The sequence below is a fragment of the Nerophis ophidion genome, linkage group LG10 (assembly GCF_033978795.1).
Source record: "Nerophis ophidion isolate RoL-2023_Sa linkage group LG10, RoL_Noph_v1.0, whole genome shotgun sequence".
Taxonomy (NCBI): domain Eukaryota; kingdom Metazoa; phylum Chordata; class Actinopteri; order Syngnathiformes; family Syngnathidae; genus Nerophis; species Nerophis ophidion.
This window is the reverse complement of record NC_084620.1, coordinates 32,173,709-32,189,305: the sequence shown is the minus strand read 5'-3', so window position 1 is coordinate 32,189,305 and position 15,597 is coordinate 32,173,709. Positions and strand designations below refer to the sequence as shown.

Here is a 15,597-nt window from a genome sequence, read left to right as displayed (position 1 = left end):
TGTATAGCGCTTTTCTACCTTCAAGGTCCTCAAAGCGCTTTGACACTACTTCCACATTTACCCATTCACACACACATTCACACACTGATGGAGGGAGCTGCCATGCAAGGCGCCAACCAGCACCCATCAGGAGCAAGGGTGAAGTGTCTTGCTCAGGACACAACGGACGTGACGAGGTTGGTACTAGGTGGGATTTGAACCAGTGACCCTCGGGTTGCGCACGGCCACTCTTCCACTGCGCCACGCCGTCCCAGACTATATTATACACCCCCGCGCCCTCAACCCCGCCCACCTCAACCGACGCACGGAGGGGGTCGGGGTCGGGGTTTGGTGCTATGGTACTGGACAGGCAGGCTTATTGTGCAATATGTAGAAGGCGTCAAAGGCAATGGCTTAATTGCACGCCCTTATTATTGTTATCTGGGTGACCACCAGCAGATATTCGCGAGAATGGTTGCGGCTCCCATTGTCTTCTTTATATTGTGAAATGGGTCAAAATGGCTCTTTGAGGGTTTTGAAAAACTAAAGATTGTACAGTAGCCTTGAGGAGGAGGTTTTATGACGCACTAAATTCTTGAGTAAGCACTCACGGAGATATTTCTAGATTCAAAATGTTAATTTAATTTCACAAATAAAAAATATTCACCATGGTTGACTTTCTATATAATCAAAAATAAACTTATTTAAAGGTAAACAAACTATTTCACTCCTCACTCCTTCAGCATTACAGACAGACAAAGGCAGCGCCCAGCTGTGCTGTCCTCCTAATTACAGGAGGAGGAAGTGGCTCACCAGGAGAAGCGTGAGCAGCTGAAAACAATAATTAATCTAAAACATCCAATAGTCAATCAACATCGTCATTGGTATTGGATTCCATTGTCAAAACAATTAATAAATAAATAATATAAATAGGCTCCAACAATACTCATGATCTAAAGTTTACATTCACTTGGAAAGAACATAATGCCATGGTTGTCTTGAGTTTCAAATAGTTTCTACAACTCTTATTTTTTGTGATAGAGTGATTGGAGCACATACTTGTTGGTCACAAAAAACATTCATGAAGTTTGGTTCTTTTATGAATTTATTACGGGTCTACTGAAAATGTGATCGAATCTGCTGGGTCAAAAGTGTACATACAGCAATGTTAATTTTTGGTTACATGTCCCTTGGCAAGTTTCCCTGCAATAAGGCACTTTTGGTGGCCATCTACAAGCTTCTGGTTGAATTTTTGACAACTCCTCTTTAAAAAATTGGTGCAGTTCAGCTTAATTTGTTGTTTTTTCTGACATGGACTTGTTTCTTCAGCATTGTCCACAGGTTTAAGTCAGGACTTTTGGAAGGCCATTCTAAAACCTTAATTCTATCCTGATTTAGCCATTCCTTTACCACTTTTGACATGTGTTTGGGGTCATTGTGCTGTTGGAGCACCCAACCTCCGGGCTGATGATTTTAGGTCGTCCTGAAGAATTTGGAGGTAATCCTCCTTTTACATTGTCCCATTTACTCTCTGAAAAGTACCAGTTCCATTGGCAGCAAAACAGACCCAGATCATCATACTACCACCACCATGCTTGATGGGAGGATGGTGTTCCTGGGATTAAAGGACTCACCTTTTCTCCTCCAAACATATTGCTAGGTATTGTGGCCAACAGCTCAATGTTTGTTTCATCTGACCACAGAACATTCCTCCAGCATATCATATCTTTGTCCGTGTGCTCAGCAGCAAACTTTAGACGAGCCTTAAGGTGTCGCTTCTGGTAGCCTGTCAGTCCATGGCTATTCCAATTACGATTGACTGTGGACACAGACACCTGTGTTCCAGAAGCTTCTGTTTTCTTCCTGATCGTAGCAGTGACAAAACTGTGCAATGCACTTTATACTATTGTCAACAATTGTCTGCACTGTTGCTCTTGCTTTGAAATGGCTCCAAGTAACTTTCCAGACTTGTTCTAATCAATTATTAGGTTTTTTTCAGCTCCGTGCTGAGATCCTCTGACTTTACCATTGTCCCGTTTGTAACCTAGTCTAATTACTGTATCACATGAGCCCTATTTAAATGGGCTCAGAGAAGTAAACAGGTGCCGTTAATCATAATCACTCACACAAAGTTCAGGGGCCATGCCATGAAGCTATTTTGATTTGATAGTAACTTTTCAACATCACCACAAAATGATAATGTATGTTGCTGTATGTAAACTTTTGAAACAAAAGATTTGGTCACATTTTCAGTAGACCCATAATAAACTCATAAAAGAATTAAACTTTATGAGTGTTTTTGTGACCAACAAATATGTGCTCCAATCACTGTCACAAAAAAATAGAGTTGTAGAAGTTATTGGAAACTCAAGAGACATCATGACGTTGTGTTTTTTACAAGTGTATGTAAACTTATGACCACAACTGTACACACACACACATATTATATATATATATATATATATATATATATATATATATATATATATATATATATATATATATATATGTATATAGTATATACACACATGTATACATATTTTATGTGTATATATATATATATATATATATATATATATATATATATATATATATGTGTATATACGTAATTTTAATTTTTTTATTCATTCATTCATACTAATGCATCAGTAAATTATTATTCAAATTTTTCATTTTATGCATGTATAGTATTGTGAAAAAAATGGCAAAAATGTTTTTATTGGCATATATATATATATTAACAATTTTTTTTAAAAACGTATACAAAATATTTAAACACATATTTAATTACTATTTCCAAAATACAATAAATGTATATGTTGTGCAGTTCCATGATCGACTTTGTAATTGTGTCATCGGCTTTGCGGCCTCATGTTTTGGACACTCGGGTGAAGAGAGGGGCTGAGCTTTCTACCGACCACCTGGTGGTGAGTTGGCTGCGATGGTGGGGGAGGATGCCAGACAGACCTGGCAGGCCCAAGCGCATTGTGATGGTCTGCTAGGAACGTCTGGCAGAGTCTCCTGTCAGAGAGAGTTTCAATTCCCACCTCCGGAAGAACTTTGAACATGTCACGAGGGAGGTGCTGGACATTGAGTCTGAGTGCACCATGTTCCGAACCTCTATTGTCGAGGCGGCTGATTGGAGCTGTGGCCGCAAGGTTGTTGGTGCCTGTCGGGGCGGTAATCCTAGAACCCGTTGGTGGACACCAGCAGTGAGGGATGCCTTCAAGCTGAAGAAGGAGTCCTATCGGGTTCTTTTGGCTCATAGAACTCCGGAGGCAGTGGACAGGTACTGGCGGGCTAAGCGGAGTGCAGCTTTAGCTGTCGCGGAGGCAAAATCTCGGACATGGGAGGAGTTCGGGGAAGCCATGGAAAACGACTTCCGGACGACTTCGAAGCGATTCTGGACCACCATACGCCCTCTCAGGAAAGGGAAGCAGTACACTGCCAACACCGTGTATGGTGCGGATGGTGTTCTGCCGACTTCGACTGCAGATGTTGTGGATCGGTGGAAGGAATACTTCGAAGACCTCCTCAATCCTACCAAAACGTCTTCCTATGAGTAAACAGTGCCTGGGGAATCTGTGGTGGGCTCTCCTATTTCTGGGGCTGAGGTTGCCAAGCTACTTAAAAAGCTCCTCGGTGGCAAGGCCCCAGGGGGTGATGCTGTGGGGCTGTTTTGGTTGACAAGAATCTGCAGCATCGCGTGGACATCGGGAGGGGTACCTCTGGATTGGCAGACCGGAGTGGTGGTCCCTCTCTTTAAGAAGGGGGACCGGAGGGTGTGTTCCAACTATCGTGGGATCACACTCCTCAGCCTTCTCGGTAAGGTTTATTCAGGTATACTGGAGAGGAGGCTACGCCGGATAGTCGAACCTCGGATTCAGGAGGAACAGTGTGGTTTTTGACCTGGTCGTGGAACTGTGGACCAGCTCTATACTCTCGGCTGGGTTCTTGAGGGTGCATGGGAGTTTGCCCAACCAGTCTACATGTGCTTTGTGGACTTGGAGAAGGCATTCGACCGTGTCCCTCGGGAAGTCCTGTGGGAAGTGCTCAGAGAGTATGGGGTATCGGACTGTCTGATTGTGGCGGTCCGCTTCCTGTATAATCAGTGTCAGAGCTTGGTCCGCACTGCCGGCAATAAGTCGGACACATTTCCAGTAAGGGTTGGACTCTGCCAAGGCTATCCTTTGTCATCGATTTTGTTCATAACTTTTATGGACAGAATTTCTAGGCGCAGTCAAGGTGTTGAGGGGTTCCGGTTTGGATCCCGCGGGATTAGGTCTCTGCTTTTTGCAGATGATGTGGTCCTGATGGCTTCATCTGGCTGGGATCTTCAGCTCTCACTGGATCGGTTCGCAGCAGAGTGTAAAAGCGACTGGAATGAGAATCAGCACCTCCAAGTCCGAGTCCATGGTTCTCGCCCAGAAAAGGGTGGGGTACCATCTCCGGGTTGGGGAGGAGACCTTGCCCCAAGTGGAGGAGTTCAAGTACTTAGGAGTCTTGTTCACGAGTGAGGGAAGAGTGGATTGCGAGATTGACAGGCGGATGGGTGCGGCGTCTTCAGTAATGCGGACGTTGTACCGATCCGTTGTGGTGAAGAAGGGGCTGAGCCGGAAGGCAATGCTCTCAATTTACCGGTCGATCTACGTTTCCATCCTCACCTATTGTCATGAGCTTTGGGTCATGACCGATAGGATAAGATTACGGGTACAAGCGGACGAAATTAGTTTCCTCCGCCGGGTGGCGGGGCTCTCCCTTAGAGATAGGGTGAGAAGCTCTGCCATCCGGGAGGAGCTCAAAGTAAAGCCGCTGCTCCTCCACATCGAGAGGAGCCAGATGAGGTGGCTCAGGCATCTGGTCAGAATGCCACCCGAACGCCTCCGTAGGGAGGTGTTTAGGGCACGTCCAACCGGTAGCAGGCCATAGGGAAGACCCAGGGCACGTTGGAAAGACTATGTCTCCCGGCTGGCTTGGGAACGCCTCTCGATCCCCCAGGAGGAGTTGGACGAAGTGGCTGGGGAGAGGGAAGTCTGGGCTTCCCTGCATAGGCTGCTGCCCCCGCAAACCTGACCTCGGATAAGCGGAAGAAGATGGATGGATGGTATATGTTGTGACAATAATAAAATTATACAATTTTATAATACTGAAAAAACAATAGTAAATGACAATATAGCAGAGCATATAACACAATTTAACAAAATATAAAACAATGACAAAACATATTTTATTGGGGACGGCGTGGCGAAGTTGGGAGAGTGGCCGTGCCAGCAACCTGAGGGTTCCTGGTTCAATCCCCACCTTCTACCAACCTCGTCACGATCTGTTGTGTCTTTGAGCAAGACACTTCACCCATGCTCCTGATGGTTCGTGGTTAGGGCCTTGCATGGCAGCTCCCGCCATCAGTGTGTGAATGTGTGTGTGAATGGGTGAATGTGGAAGTAGTGTCAAAGCGCTTTGAGTACCTTGAAGGTAGAAAAGCTCTATACAAGTACAACCCATTTACCATTTACCATTGGCATACTGTATTTAGAATTTATGAATGACTTTTTTTTTCCAAACGAAGAGCTGTCACTGTAAAAATACGCACAACATTTAAAAAAAAAAAAGTTTTTAGTGGCATACATAGTTTGGGTCCACTGGTCTTTATGCATCCAGTAGGTTGGTCGATGCAAGAAGTGTGCTTACAGCATAGCAACCATGGCTGCCAGCATAAAATATGACTAATTATTGTTATTAGCATTGCCTTCTGCTCGTGTCAGCATATTGAGGCAACAGTGTGACTACTTTTACACAAAGGCAATTTAATGAGCTGCTGGTCTGGAAAGAAGAATCCAAAAGCCCAAAATGTCCCAGATGAAAGAAGTCATCGGTTGCAATCTGGGCAGTGCGACGATATGCTGTGATGCGTGCATTAGATATACACATGCAAGCTTCTATGACACAGAGCAGAACAAGTATCTCATAAAGCCTCACGGACGCCTACCTGTAGGTTTGCGTCTTTGTTTGGGCTGCAGAGAGAAGATGACCATTAAAGCTCCCATGATGCCCTCAATATCTCCTGCCACTGATATGGAAGTCCACATGCACACACACACACGCGCACAAACTAACTCACACACACTTATTGCCTCCCACGCTTTGATGGCCGCCTCACATTGGAGGACGTGAAAGAGAGAAAGGAGGGACACAAATGCAGACTTCCAGTATTGGACATGTCAATAATGTTGTGTTGCCAATGCTGTGTCCAAGTAGGACATCCAATTACAAAAGGCAATAACAGACTCCTCATGGCTGATCCCGCAGACATCTTGTGTAGGATTAAGGCCAAGGTCATAAGGTCCTGTCCTGCACAATCTTGTTTTGAAGGGATAAAATATCAAGTGTTTGCTTCACTTTTTCAACATTGTGTCAGCATAGAGCCTTATTTTACAATGGAATAAATACATTTTTGGCCTCAAAATTCTACACATAATACCCCATAATGACAATGTGAAAAGTTTTTTTCTAAATAATTTTACAAATGTATGAGTTTAAAGTAAGATTAGGTGCATCCTTTTTCAAATAATTATCCTTGAGATGTTCCTACATCTTAATTGGAGTCAACCTGTGGTAAATTAAGTTGGTCATGATTTGGAAAGGCACACACATATCTATATACAGTAAAAGGTTCAATACTTGACAGTGCACGGCAGAACACAAACCAAGAATAAAGTCGAAGGAATTGTCTATTGACCTCCAAGACAAGATTGGGGCCTTGTATAAGCTGGGAAGGTGATGACAAGTCTAAGGGCCCACAGCCCGTGAAGGCACCACACATTGCTCATAGCCTCAATAAAAAAAATATTCTGCATACACTGAACTAATACGTATTCATATGAATCCGAATTAAAACACCACCACAAGTCATGCAATATTCTAGTTGTAATCATTTCAATAACCACCTCGGCCCCTTCTTAAAAAATGCAATCATCAATCAATCAATGTTTATTTATATAGCCCTAAATGACAAGTGTCTCAAAGGGCTGCACAAACCACGACATCCTCGGTAGAGCCCACATAAGGGCAAGGAAAAACTCACCCGTGAAAAACTCGTCGGTGACAATGATGACTGTGAGAAAACTTGGAGAGGACCGAATATGTGGGCAATGGATGTCGAGCGGGTCTAACATGATATTGTGAAAGTCCAATCCATAGTGGATGTAACATAACGGTAAGAGTCTAGTCCAAAGTGGATCCAATGTAGTAGCGAGAGTCCCGTCCAAAGGGGTGCCAGCAGGAAACCATCCCAAGCGGAGGCAGATCAGCAGCGCAGAGATGTCCCCAGCCGATACACAGGCGAGCGGTCCATCCTGGGTCCCGACTCTGGACAGCCAGTACTTCATCCATGGCCACCGGACCGGAGCCCCTCCACAAGGGAGAGGGGGACAGAGGAGGAAAAGAAAAGAAACGGCAGATCAACTGGTCTAAAAAGGGGGTCTATTTAAAGGCTAGAGTATACAAATGAGTTTTAAGATGAGACTTAAATGCTTCCACTGAGGTAGCATCTCGAACTATTACCAGGAGGGCATTCCAGAGAACTGGAGCCCGAACGGAAAACACTCTATAGCCCGCAGACTTTTGTTGGGCTCTGGGAATCACTAATAAGCCGGAGTCCTTTGAACGCGGATTTCTTGCCGGGACATATGGTACAATACAATCGGCAAGATAGGATGGAGTTAGACCGTGTAGTATTTTATACGCAAGTAGTAAAACCTTAAAGTCACATCTTAAGTGCACAGGAAGCCAGTGCAGGTGAGCCAGTACAGGCGTAATGTGATCAAACTTTCTTGTTCTTGTCAAAAGTCTAGCAGCCGCATTTTGTACCAACTGTAATCTTTTAATGCTAGACATGGGGAGACCCAAAAATAATACGTTACAATAGGGCTGGACAATATTGCCTTTTTTTAATATTGCGATATTTTTAGGGCATATCGCGATATACGATATATATTACGATATTTTGCCTTAGCCTTGAATGAACACTTGATGCATATAATCACAGCAGTATGATGATTATATGTGTATACTGTACATTAGAACATTGTTCTTCATACTGCATTAATACATGCTACTTTTAAATTTCATGCAGAGAGGGAAATCACAACTAAGTCAATTGACCAAAAGTGTATTTATTAAAGTTATTAAGCAGTGGCACAAACATACATGTAATTTCCAAAACATAAAGTGCAAGATTGTCAGAGATATTTTAAGTGTCAAATAAAAATGAGCTGCATAATAGGAAATCAAATAGTATTCGTCCTTCACTATGTGGTATGTTACCACAGTTATGAAATTATCTTCATTCTCTAGCGGGTGGCTTTTCAAATGCTACATATTAGCAGTATTGCTCCCTTTTATAGCAACGCTTTCCCCCCTCACACTTGACAAATTACGGTTGTCTGTGCGACATATTCCCACTTGAAGCCAAATCACCGCCGGACGATGGAAACCCTGCTGTTTTTATTGGGAATTAGGTCTTCCTTCATTTGTTACCAGATCCGCACCTTCTTTCTCTTGTGCGGCTACGTTAGCAGCTAACGTAGCCCAGTATGCTACCTCTCTGCTCTGCGAAGGCGGACACGTATGTGACGTATGACGTGACAGTTTGTGACGTATGTAAGAATGTGCGCCTGCTTGTCTGTCAGATGGAAAGACAAGAAAGAGCGAGAAGAGCCTCAAGTGTACGCCCGCAGCTAAAATCAACTGCGTGAGAACGTATACTCGATTAATACGATATAGTCATTTTCTAAATCGCACAGAGACAAACCCACGATATATCGCCCAGCCCTACGTTACAGTAATCGAGACGAGACGATAATGATCTCAGTGTCGCTAGTGGACAAAATGGAGCGAATTTTTGCGATATTACGGAGATGAGAGAAGGCCGTTTTAGTAACGCTTTTAATGTGTGACTCAAATGAGAGAGTTGGGTCGAAGATAATACCCAGATTCTTTACAGAGTCGTGTTGTTTAATTGTTTGGTTGTCAAATGTTAAAGTTGTATTATTAAATAGAGGTCGGTGTCTAGCAGGACCGATAATCAGCATTTCCGTTTTCTTGGCGTTGAGTTGCAAAAAGTTAGCGGACATCCATTGTTTAATTTCATTAAGACACGCCTCCAGCTGACTACAATCCGGTGTGTTGGTCAGATTTAGGGGCATGTAAAGTTGGGTGTCATCAGCATAACGGTGAAAGCTAATACCGTATTTACGTATGATGTCAACTAGCGGCAGCATGTAGATGCTGGAGAGTGCAGGGCCAAGGACCGAACCCTGGGGAACTCCACACATTACCTTAACATAGTCCAAGGTCACATTGTTATGGAAGACGCACCGCATCCTGTCAGTAAGATAAGAGTTAAACCAAGACAGGGCTAAGTCTGTCATACCAATTCGTGTTTTGATACGCTCTAATAAAATATTATGATCGACGGTATCGAAAGCAGCGCTAAGATCTAGGATCAGCAACATAGATGACACATCAGAATCCATCGTTAGCAAAAGATCATTAGTCATTTTTGCGAGAGCTGTCACCGTAGAGTGATTTGCCCTGAAACCGGATTGAAAGGTTTCACATAGATTGTCAGATGCTAAGTGTTCATTTAGCTGCTCTGCAACAATTTTTTTGAGGATTTTCGAAACAAAGGGAAAGTGAGACACTGGTCGGTGGTTTACCATGAGGTCAGGATCGAGGTTAGGTCTTTTAAGGAGAGGATGAATAACCGCTTTTTTGAATGCTAGGGGAACAGTGCCAGAGGAAAGTGATACGTTTATAATATTAAGCCCTGATGGACCTAATAATACAAAGAGCTCCTTGATAAGTTTCCCAGGAAGTGGGTCATGTAAACATGTTTGTTTCATTCCATTTACACGTTCATGTGACCGCCTGGCTCGGTTTGATTGGTCCAACGTCACCAGTGACTGCATGTGATTGGTGAAACGCAGGCATGCGTGGATCCTACTTTGAAGCTCTGTCATAAACCAAAACAAACAACAGATTGATGAAAAAAAAGTAGCGAGTAGCGAGCTGAATGTAGATAAATTGAACGGAGTAAAAGTAGCGTTTCTTCTCTATAAATGTACTCAAGTAAAAGTAAAAGCATGTTGCATAAAAACTATTCTTAGAAGTACAATTTATCCCAAAAGTTACTCAAGTAGATGTAACGGAGTGAATGTAGGGTGTTACTTCCCACCTCTGGTCATGTGTGACTTAAATAGAAATCTATGTTCCTAGAAAAGATGGTAGCGCCTTCCCGGTTAGGGTGAAGGCCATCTCTCATCAGCAAGCCAGGTTTGCCCCAGAAAGAGGGACAATTATCAATATACGTTAGTCCCTGTTGTCTACAGAAGATAGCCAGCCACTTATTAAGCAAGACTAATCTGCTATATCTATCATCATTGCCTCTCGCAGGCAGGGAGCCACAGACAGTTACTCGATGCCTGGACATCTTTCCAGCAAGATCACAAGTAATGGCTATGTTTCTCTTTGGTCCACACTAGGGTTGTACGGAATACCGGTACCAGTGTAGTACTGCGATATGAATGAATTTATTCGGTTCTATACCGCCTCTAAAAAGCACTGGTACCCATGCATGATCCTGTAATGACTTAGTATCGGATTGATACCCAAATTTGTGGTATCATCCACAACTAATGTAAAGTATCAAACAACAGAAGAATAAGTGATTATTACATTTTAACAGAATTGTAGATAGAACATGTTAGAACAGAAAATAAGCAGATAAACAGTAAATGGACAAGTAGATTAATAATACATTTTTACGGTTTGTCCCTCAATGTTGACAAAATAATAGCATGATGAATGACAATATGTTACTGCATATGTCAGCAGCTAAATTAGGAGCCTTTGTTTGCTTACTTACTACTAAAAGACAAGTTGTCTTGTATGTTCACTATTCTATTTAAGGACAAACTTGCAATAGGAAAAATGTTTATTGTGTCATAAGATTTTTTGTTAAAATAAAGCCAATAACATTTTTTGTGGTCCCCGTTATTTACAAAAGTACCGAAAAGTACCAAAATATTAGTATAGGGACAACTAGCACACGCCAATATTCCCTCCAAGGTGCAGACCTGCACAATTGCATGCTGTTCCCATCATCCAAATCCAAAATCCAACCCAAACTCCAAACAAAATAAGTAATGTATTCTGTAGCATTTTCAACAAGTGGTCACAACAGATAACACAATGACGACGACAGCCGAGACGTTTTAGGAGGAGGTGGTTTGCATCAACAATCGTTTTATTGAGCAAAACTGATTACTGTTGGCCGTAACTACACCAAAACAACATCAGCAACAAATCTGAATTTTAGCATAACTGGTCAATTTCTGCCGTAGTCACACCAATACAAACAAATTGTATGTTGTATTGACAGCACCCGCGTTTTCTCCATTTGCGCCAAAACACTTACATCCTCGATTTGTTAGCTTGTTGCACGACGATAGAGTTTGCACGCAGTCAATCAATGTCATTATCAGCATGTCATGTGTGCGTGTTGATGTTTTGTAGGTTGGTTTATAGCTGTGGAATTAAAAGCGTTCAATGCTGCATGCTAACTCCCATTATGGCCAAACGAACAAGCACTGCACACCCATTTGAGCTCATTCTAGTGCCATGTATTAAGAATGTTAATTTACGGATAGTAATCATACAAACATGTTGCTAAATTACATACAGTAAATGTTGATTTGTAAAAAAAAAAAAAAAACTTTGTAATTATATATATTACGGACACAAAGTTGTACACTGTATCCCATGTTTGTGCTACAGCACACATTCAACATACAACTCATGAAGAACTATTTTTTTATTTTCACTGTCAGTGAACCAATCACTTAAATTAGAAAATACCAGTTCCAAACCGGATGTAAGGTTTGGTAATGTTTCCCCCCCTAATTAATTTTCATACCAAGACCTCAAACCTTGTATACCCATGATTCATTTTCATACCATGATGTACGGTTTGGGACAGGTGGTGAGGGTTAAAACATGAATGAATGAATGGGTGGACAGTATATATTAGTTTACTCGCGGAGGTGCAGTACATTAAAAAGGCCACTAGATGGCAGCAAAGTGCATGTGTGTTAATTTAATAGAACACTATAAATATTGATATTTCAAAGGCTTTAATTAGTGTATTAATAACAAGAGTAAATACCACAATATATATATATATATATATATATATATATATATATATATATATATATATATATATATATATATATGTGTATATATAAAATACAAATATTTAAACAAATCAAATGTGCACTGCAACGTTTCGGACAACAGAGTGTGCAATTGTTTAATTTATTTTCAATTCAATCACTTTAATGTGCATAAGATTTTTTTTTTTGCTTTTTTTTACCATTTTTCTATTCATTTACAGAATTAACACCAATCATTCTTTTAAAGAAATGGATGAGAAAATAATTGATATTGTATTAGACTACTTTATACAGAAACGAAGAAAAAGATGATCCCTCAATCCATTTCCTACCGCTTGTTGTCCAGGGTGTACGCCGCCTTCTGTCAGGAATCAGCTGGGATAGGCTCCAGCATCCCTCCATCCCCCGGAGCCCGAGAGGGACAAGCGGTAGGAAATGGATAGATGGATGGAAAAGAGACCACAATCATTAGCATTAGTCATTAAATCAATCACTTAAGACTTTATCAAGAAATTCCCAGATAACATTTTTCAAAAAATTCACAAACTAGACACCCACAATCTGTTTAAAAAACCAACAAAAAAACCAACAACAAAAAAAACCCAAAAATTATATATATATATATATATATATATATATATATATATATATATATATATATATATATATATATATATGTCCTATTTAACAAATAAAACAATATGGAAGTTTTGGAGTTGGTGAAAAGCAACTGAAACAAAACAGAAACAATTTATAAAGCTGAGAGAAAAGACATCTTCACGTTTGGGTATAGTTATACACGTGATGTACATCAGGGGTCAATGCTTGGACCAACATCTCTTGTTAGACAACAGCTGCAAAGTCACAAAAAAACTTAAAGTAAATTGTATTCCCTGATGACTACAATAGAGCTAATAAAAAAACAAAAAGAGAAACAAACCAATACACAAAAGTTTTTTTCTACAATAAGTGAAAACATCTCAACAATATGCAGTTAGATTATAGAATGACTTCAGCAAAAACTTCAATGTCCTATTAAGAAACAGGTACAGCATTGCTTCAACTCAGCAGTATTCTGAAATCTTAGCTCTCTGCTTTTTGTTATCCTTTAAATTGCGTGCAGAAGTTGGATTTATTAGCATCCCTGCCGCGTGTAGTAATTGTTCACATTACATAGCTAGAGATCGACACAATCCTGGCCTCCTACCACCGGAACTGAGAACGTGAGTATGAAGGAGGAATTCAAAAAACAAACCACTAAAAACATGCTCAACAAAGTAGCCTGACTCCAGTGTCGTCAGTTTGCACCACTCCTAAAAAAGCGTCTGTGCCAAAACATTTAAACATCGGACATTTATCCATGAAAATATGAGGAAGCTGCTGAATGGTCTGCCTGACCTGTTTCCAGTTTGTTCTTTTCTTTTGACTCTACAATCCGGATGATGGAGAATTAGCCTCACTCACAATGTCGTATGCACACAAATGTCAGTTGCTGTCAACCCTGACCTCTTTGGTCCATCCCTCAAATGTGTCCGTATGAAACATCAACAACGATTTCATGGTTCCGATTGTTGCATGACGGAAAAGCAGCCCAAAGGTGACATCCTATGGGTCCGTTGCTCGAGGTAAATGCTGCTACTGTAGTTATTTGTACTACAATCTATTGCGATTCATTTCAGTGAGTAGGGGATATTTGAGGTATGATTGGTCAGAGTTACAAGTTTATTCGTGGAACCAATTAACCTCGTAAGTTGAGGTACCGCTGTACAAATATTTAGTGTTTACATACAGTAAGGAGAAAGTATCATAAACCATGCACATTGTCTAATATGACTTAATAAGTTAATGCTTAGTCTCTAGTCTGCATTAACTTTACACTATGTACAATTGTGATACATTATACAATGTGTCAGTTTTACTCTTTATTAATCTATTTTAAAAAATGCATTTCTGTAATAACGAATTTTGTATTATTTAATTATTGTTTTATTACTTATCATAAGAAGCCATCTACCAGTCAGTGTTAGACAATGGTGATATTTAAACAAAGCAAGCGAACTGACTATCACTCATTTTTCAGTCCCGAAGCTCTGTTCCTGCCTACTTTTTTCCCCCCCACATATGTTGACCTGTATGAATGTAATCATGTGACGTTCCTCAATGTAGGTATTTGTTAAGCATGTCGGAAACAAATAAGACCATGACCATTTTTGGAAGAAAATGTCTACAGCAAAGATTAGATGTAAATAAAGGACAAGGAGGTTCTCTTTTTTTGTTTCCGTGACGTAACAGGACAAGAGTCTTTGCCAAAAGTACTGCAAACAAAACATCTCTCCTTGTCAAAAGTGTACTGCAGTTATTTTCCTTCTCTTAACTGATGGTCTTGAAAGATGTTCAACTGGTAGTTCGAGGGCCAATCCTGGCCTGTGAATGACAACAGACTTGCACGCTAGTTCAGTTACATATTTTTGCAGAACATTTCTAAAAACAACAGAGCACTGTTGACTAGGGCTGTGAATCTTTGGGTGTGCCACGATTCGATTCAATATCGATTCTTGGAGTCACGATTCGATTCAATATCTATTTTTTTTTTTTTTCAATTCAACACGATTCTCGATTCAAAATGATTTTTTCCCGATTCAAAAGGTTTCTCTATTCATTCAATACATAGGATTTCAGCAGGACCTACCCCAGTCTGCTGACTTGCATGCAGAGTAGTAGATTTTTGTAAAAAGCTTTTATAATTGTAAAGGACAATGTTTTATCAACTGATTGCAATAACATAAATTTGTTTTAACTATTGAATGAACCAAAAATATGACTTATTTTATCTTTGTGAAAATATAGGACACATGTGTTGTCAAGCTTATGAGATGCGATGCAAGTGTAAGCCACTGTGACACTATTGTTCTTTTTTTTTATTTTTATAAATGTCAAATGATAATGTCAATGAGGGATTTTTAATCACTGCTATGTTGAAATTATAACTAATATTGATACTGTTGTTGATAATATTAATTTTTGTTTGACTACTTTTAGTTTGTGTCTCCTCTCAATTGCTCTGTTTATTGCAGTTCTGAGTGTTGCTGGGTCAGGTTTGGTTTTGGAATTGGATTGCATTGGTATGGTATTGCTGTGTAGTGGTTTGTTGGATTGATTAATTAAAAAAATAAAAAAATATTTTTTTTTTCAAAATGAGAATCGATTCTGAATCGCACAACGTGAGAATCGTGATTCGAATTCGAATCGATTTTTTCCCACACCCCTAATGTTGACATATACTGTCCAGGCAAACGTTTTTGTAGGTCCTTCAAAACTTCAGAGCGCTTCTGTCTTATAGAGGATCTTTGACATATTGCTTGTGTTGCTTTGTATGACTTTATTA

General features: G+C 40.5%; 1 protein-coding gene across 2 annotated transcripts in view; it reads right to left on the bottom strand.

Annotated features, from left to right (window-relative positions):
* kcnip4a (potassium voltage-gated channel interacting protein 4a) overlaps positions 1–15,597 on the bottom strand; it is a 144,151-nt gene that overhangs the window by 84,911 nt on the left and 43,643 nt on the right. The window contains exon 1 of one of the 2 annotated variants that reach the window (XM_061913517.1): positions 5,966–6,156. The exons of the other annotated variant lie outside the window; for it this stretch is intronic. Coding sequence (XP_061769501.1) covers positions 5,966–6,065 — 100 coding nt within the window. The 5' untranslated portion in view covers positions 6,066–6,156. Of the gene's footprint in view, positions 1–5,965; positions 6,157–15,597 lie in introns of those variants that run through there. 2 annotated transcript variants of the gene reach the window in all.